Below are 6,063 nucleotides of genomic sequence, written 5' to 3' on the forward strand. Positions count from 1 at the left end.
GAGGTTACCAAAGAAACCTCAAATTAGGGTTCTGACACCTAGTGTGTTCAACAACAAACTGATCTTTCAACATGTGACTTTGTTTTTGGGTTTTGTGCTGGCTGCTGTGCTGACTTCAGCCTGCGCCCAAACGTAAAGGCCTAAAGCGTCTATATCAGTGAGCACATTCCTGCAGCTCCCCAACTCCCACAGAAACCTCCATTTAAATTACAGCGAAGTTTCAAAGGAAAGGATGGGGGGAAAATAACTGTGCGTGTGTACGACCTGAATAAGTGGTCACCTCCCACTTCTTCCAGATGGGAGCTTGAGGGGCAATGAGTATACGTGTGTTTTTCACCAGCTACATCAGCTCTCCTCTACGCTTCTGTTTTGTGAACACTTTCTACATGGCCGACTGGTATGTACTACTCTACTGTTCCCTTTTTAGCCATTTTTGTGAATTTAATCTTCTTGCTCTTTGATGGCAACTAAAGGGTATTTAATACTTTCAAGATACTTTTAAAGATTTTTGGAAATACCTTCATCTTTCTAGCTTTCCGTAGCAAACTGATTCAGCATATGGTGGGTGGATGGGATATAGTCCAAATGCTTTTGCAAATATTTTGGATTCAGGACTGTACCTGTGTGTTCACTGTGAATACCTGCTGAATGACCTTGATGCATTTGTTTATTTACATTCGGCCATCTGGCACAATTTCCATGTACACCAAATTAGTGACACAGGTTTTCAGAGATGAAAGAAGGATGAGTTTTATTCAGATTGCCTAAAAGGGCGCTTAAGGCTTTTGTTAGATTGCAGCATATTTGAAGTAGAAAACATTTTGTCAGAACATCCAAATTTCTTTTAAAATTGACCATAGATGAATGTAATCTTTCTAAGCCCTTTGGTTTTGGTCAGAGTTGTTCTGTTCATTGTACGTCTCCTGCAGTGTAATGAAGGGTATTGTAGCACAATTAGTTTGGTGTGATACTTAATATTTTAATGCCCTTTATGCCAGCAAAGGTTTTGTTTTGTTTTGTTTTTCTTCAGGTCAAAGCATCCAGGTCAAATATTTGGCCAAATCCCCCATCTGGAAACTTCTATGATAAGCAGTGTAGCCATATGGTTTTGTAATTTTGTTACTTAAGTATTGTTTTAGAATCAAAACTTTGAGATAAAAATTTGCAGAGAAGCATTGCTGATACTGATCAACAGCTCCTCAAGGGCTCATCATTTCTTGTTAAACTCAGGAGTAGATTTGTACTGCAGTATGTCAATAAATGTCATAGTTGCGTATTGGATATATCATATTAATGATGAGTCTGGTGCAATACACCAGAAGCTTATTTACCTCTGATCTATGCAAGGTGAATGACACATTGTGGTCTGTATATATAGGGCTATAACATCAGGAAGGTTGTAATTTTCTTAAACCGCTGGATGCCATGTTTGCAAGTGGCCGAGAGGAATATGTGAGACTCAGCAAAATATAACGGGGCTTTCAATGCGAGTGCTACTACAGACTATGCATGCTTTCACTTCATTGATTTTGGCTTGAGCTATGCCAAATGGCAAAACTGTAGACAGGAAAGGGAATTCAGAATGTGGGCTGAAGTTCTGCTTGGATTAGGAGCCCACTAAGAATGGAGTGTAGGAGAAAACAGGGAGAAGATGGGGGAGGTGGCCAGCAGTGACCACGTATCCCAGACAGCGGCAGAGGCGAAGAGGGAATCTAGTGTAGAAGCTAGGAGGAAGGAAACTCTTCCAAAAGTGTAATATCAGTATTCATGTGTTTATCACGCTTTTTTTTTTTTTTTAATAGAACCTTTTGAAACATTGAAAAGACGAATGAAATTTTACATAACTTGCTGTTACTTTAAAAATGCATGCATCTTCTGATTCATGTTGACAGGTAATTTGTGAAGCACAGTTTACTGTTGGCTTGGAGTTACAACAGCTTTGACAACTGTATTTCCAAATGAAGCATATGGTGTGCCTTGCAAATGTGGAAATACATGTCTCCAACTTCCTATTTCACTGATATTGTACATTTTCTTAAAGTAAGATTAATAAATACAGCTTTTGTAAACAATTGTTTATTCAACAATGTTGTGTATAACACGATATATACCGTGAATATTTTCCCTCAGACTTGGAGCACAGATGACTGCGGAAAACTATTTCGCTTTGTCTCCAGCTGTGTCACGTTAGAGTCTCCCTCGTAGTGTAAAGAGAACACTGACCTGAACACTCTCACGCATGCCTGTCATGGGAAGAGGTTACTACATCAGCAAGCAACTGGCGATGGCTATGGCCCTGCTGGCCGTACTGGCAACCTCCACCATCCTTGCCCTTTCAGTAGCTTACTCTAAAGAAAAGTCCAAGGGGCAGTCGACTGACACCTCCACATCATCAGCACTGCCTGCCCCGCCACCGCCAAGTGACCCTTGGGACAAATACCGACTGCCTGATGCTTTATCCCCGCAGTATTACAACATGACTCTGTGGCCACGGCTCATGATGGATGCCCAAGGAGTTTATCGCTTCACTGGCAGCTCCGGCGTGGCTTTCATCTGCATGAAGGAGACCGATCTGATCCTGATTCACTCCCGCAAGCTGAACTTGACTCTCTTCAATGGCCACCATGCAAAGCTGTCAGGGATGCATGGCGTGGTGGCTCCAGCCATAAAGAAGAGTTGGTTCCAAGTGGAAACCCAGTACTTGGTTGTGCAGCTGAAGGGGATGCTGAAGCCAGGAAAATCCTACTGGCTTTATGTGGAGTTCCAAGGAGAACTGGCCGATGACCTAGAGGGTTTCTACAGGAGTGAGTACGAGGAGGATGGTGTAAAGAAGTAAGGAGTTTATGGGCAACTATCTAACTAAAAATTTATATTTTAATATTTACAATTTGTATTACAATCTCCATAATATTTATTCTTATTTTTACATATATTTACATATTTTACTAATGGAAACCTTAATTGCATCATAGACCCAGCAGTTTGGTATGGTGGGCACAAGCAAAGATCTCATTATATGTCTAAAGGGTGTAATTGTAAAATCCAAGTTGTATAGCATTGCCTGGTGTCTCCACACACTTGGTGGAGAAAACAAAGATTTTGAGGACAGGCAAATGACCCGACTAGCTGGTATGTTGCAGAGCAACAGGAATAAATGCCCTGGTGCTTCATAACATCACCACTTCTGGAGCTCCAACCTTAGAGTATCAGTAGGGCTTGTATGCCAGTCAAAGGGCACCCCTCAGTCCTACCATGGTATTGACTGTGCCCTGATTGAGATAAAACCCAGAATAAGCTTGATTTTGAATGTTCACAGTTGAGTTGCCTTTTTTTCACCACCAGACTTATTGCCATCACACAAATGCAGCCCACTTATGCCAGAAAAGCTTTTCCATGTTTTGATGAGCCAGCCATGAAGGCCATATTTCACATCGCCCTCATTCACGAGCCTGGAACTGTTGCACTCTCAAACAGTAGAGAGATGGGTGAGAACCACAAGACTAACATCAACTGCAAACTCCATAGCAGGCAATCATTTGGTTAGTGAGAAATCCTGAGGTTTCACATGTGTTTTTCAGGTACAAAAAATCTAACAATTAATGGAACTAAGGTTATTAAGACGAGGTTTCATCCCACAAAGAATATGTCTACGTATCTAGTTGCATTTGTTGTCAGTGACTTCACATACATCAGTAAACCAAATGACAAGAAAATCATGGTAAAAAAACCATTTTTTTTCTATAATGAATGAATGAAAGAATAACGTCATTCAGTCATCACCTACTGTCAGTAGTTCTAGCCCAATGTGCTTAAAATCTTTCTGTACTTTTTTTGTAAGGTTCGCGTATGGGCACGGAAAAAAGCGATTGATGAAGGGCAAGGTGGCTATGCCCTCAGCATCACACAGCCAATACTAGAGTTCTTTGAGAAATATTACAGCACTAAGTATCCACTTAATAAGTCAGGTATGACACAACCTTCATACATGGTACAACTGGTTTTTGCAGTTTTCCAGTGATCTGCATAGTCCTCTGAAGTGAACTTTTAATCTATAGATCAGATTGCACTTCCTGATTTTAATGCTGGTGCAATGGAGAACTGGGGTCTCATCACATACAGAGAGACAGCCCTACTGTATGATCCAAAAACCTCTGCCAATGGCAACCAACAGGGAGTTTTAATTGTGGTTTCTCATGAGCTTGCCCATATGGTATGTTACATTTTTTCCTTTTTTTTTTTTTTTTTGCTTGACATAATGATAACAGGATGGTTTATTGCTTGCAGTGGTTTGGAAACCTTGTGACTCTGAAATGGTGGAATGACCTGTGGCTGAACGAAGGGTTTGCATCATATGTTGAGTACCTTGGTGCAGACTATGCAGAGCCAACGTGGCACATTGTAAGAACATCTTAAAGGAGATATTCGTATGATCTATTTTCTACGTAGTTGTAACAAAACAAAATTGCGTTTCAAATCTGCTTTTCACTGTTGGTGAGGTTTTCTTCTAAAAAACACAGAACTCTCTTGTCTTCACAGAAAGACCAGATCGTACTGTATGATATTTACCAAGCATTTGCTGTGGACAGCCTGGTCTCCTCCCATCCACTATCCTGCAAAGAGGAGGAGGTCAACAAGCCGGAGGAAATTAGCCAAATGTTCAACACCATATCATACAGCAAGGTCCAGTAGTTTATTGTGACTGTCTGTTCTGTTATTGGGACCTTATTTCATGTTAATCTAATGCTTAATGTTTAATTGTGAAGATCAGTGAAAAAAGTAATTTAACCTCTATATCAAATGCTAAATCTAACGGATCCTGAAGATTTCTTTTATCCTTAATCAACAAGAGTGGCATGTAGGGTTTCATTTTTTGGGGTTGCATGTATGCCATTGAAAAAAGTAGCAGAAGAATTACCCAGAGTGCAATAACTTGATCAAAAGTCAAGGTCACTGCAGTTTAGTCAGAGATGGATGGTCTGGCCCAGCACCTCACATATACTTGTTATTACAGGGGGCTGCAGTTCTCAGGATGCTTTCTGAATTCCTCACAGAACCAGTCTTTGCCAAGGGACTTGGTGTAAGCCTTCCTATTGTACATTCAATGAGTACATGGAGTTCATGGGATTTTAATTTATGATCAAGAAAAATAAAACTTCTTTTCCACATGCTTCTTTTTGCAGACGTATCTGAAACATTTTGCTTTTGGGAACTCTGAGTATTCAGATCTTTGGGATCATCTTCAGAATGTAAGTATCTGTGTTGGGCCAGTGTGTCATTGTATGCCAAATACTGTTCGCGGAAAGATGTAATTGTTTTGGTCAGCCTTGCTGTACTTTTAGGAGGGTAAATGCAATTCTTTCCCAAGGCAACCGATGAAACTCCAGAGCTGAAGTTGCCACACAGTGTCCATGATATCATGAACCGCTGGATTCTTCAGATGGGTTTCCCACTGGTCACCATTGACACCCAAACAGGAAATGTGAGCCAGAAGCACTTCCTATTGGATCCAAATTCTGTGGTGGAAAGACCATCTGAATTCAAGTATGATGCTAAAAGATCTTTTTTCACTAACTGGTGATCTGTTGAGACAAAAAGACATAAGAGAAGTGTGTGCATTTCAAGCTTTTCTGTTTAAGTTATGAGTGGTTCATTCCAATCAAATGGATGAAGGGAGGTCTAGAACAGGACCGGCTCTGGCTTCTTCGGAAAGCAGGTACCTCAGACATGTTCCTTCAGGCACGACTGCGCAACACTTTGGTAGACCTGTGTGTTGTGAATACTAACAAATTTCATTCACCACACTTTACTATACAGTATTACAGATCATAGTGGTTCATTGTAGGTGAGTTTCAGCACTCAGGATATGAATGTCCCAATTTTTGTGTTTTCTCCCAGTTGTACATAAATCTATGAAAGTCAGTCGAGATGAATGGGTGTTGGCCAATCTAAATGTATCTGGGTACTACAGAGTGAACTATGATCTTGAGAACTGGGAAAAGCTTCTCAATCAACTGAATTCCAACCATCAGGTAAAGAAAAAGGAGCTTGCTTTTGTACCCTTTC

At 40.6% G+C, this 6,063-nt stretch overlaps 1 protein-coding gene across 1 annotated transcript in view; it reads left to right on the forward strand.

Annotated features, from left to right (window-relative positions):
- Positions 1-310: 310 nt before the first annotated feature.
- The window catches only part of si:ch211-106j24.1 (aminopeptidase N), a 28,248-nt gene continuing 22,495 nt past the window's right edge, over positions 311-6,063 (forward strand). Inside the window, exons 1-13 of the mRNA XM_035533288.1 lie at positions 311-397; positions 2,131-2,832; positions 3,343-3,485; positions 3,579-3,718; positions 3,839-3,965; positions 4,056-4,210; positions 4,285-4,398; positions 4,537-4,680; positions 5,012-5,077; positions 5,181-5,246; positions 5,366-5,541; positions 5,637-5,713; positions 5,896-6,029. Coding sequence (XP_035389181.1) covers positions 2,240-2,832; positions 3,343-3,485; positions 3,579-3,718; positions 3,839-3,965; positions 4,056-4,210; positions 4,285-4,398; positions 4,537-4,680; positions 5,012-5,077; positions 5,181-5,246; positions 5,366-5,541; positions 5,637-5,713; positions 5,896-6,029 — 1,935 coding nt within the window. The 5' untranslated portion in view covers positions 311-397; positions 2,131-2,239. The remainder of the gene's footprint in view (positions 398-2,130; positions 2,833-3,342; positions 3,486-3,578; positions 3,719-3,838; positions 3,966-4,055; positions 4,211-4,284; positions 4,399-4,536; positions 4,681-5,011; positions 5,078-5,180; positions 5,247-5,365; positions 5,542-5,636; positions 5,714-5,895; positions 6,030-6,063) is intronic.

The sequence above is a fragment of the Electrophorus electricus genome, chromosome 1, assembly GCF_013358815.1.
Source record: "Electrophorus electricus isolate fEleEle1 chromosome 1, fEleEle1.pri, whole genome shotgun sequence".
NCBI lineage: Eukaryota > Metazoa > Chordata > Actinopteri > Gymnotiformes > Gymnotidae > Electrophorus > Electrophorus electricus.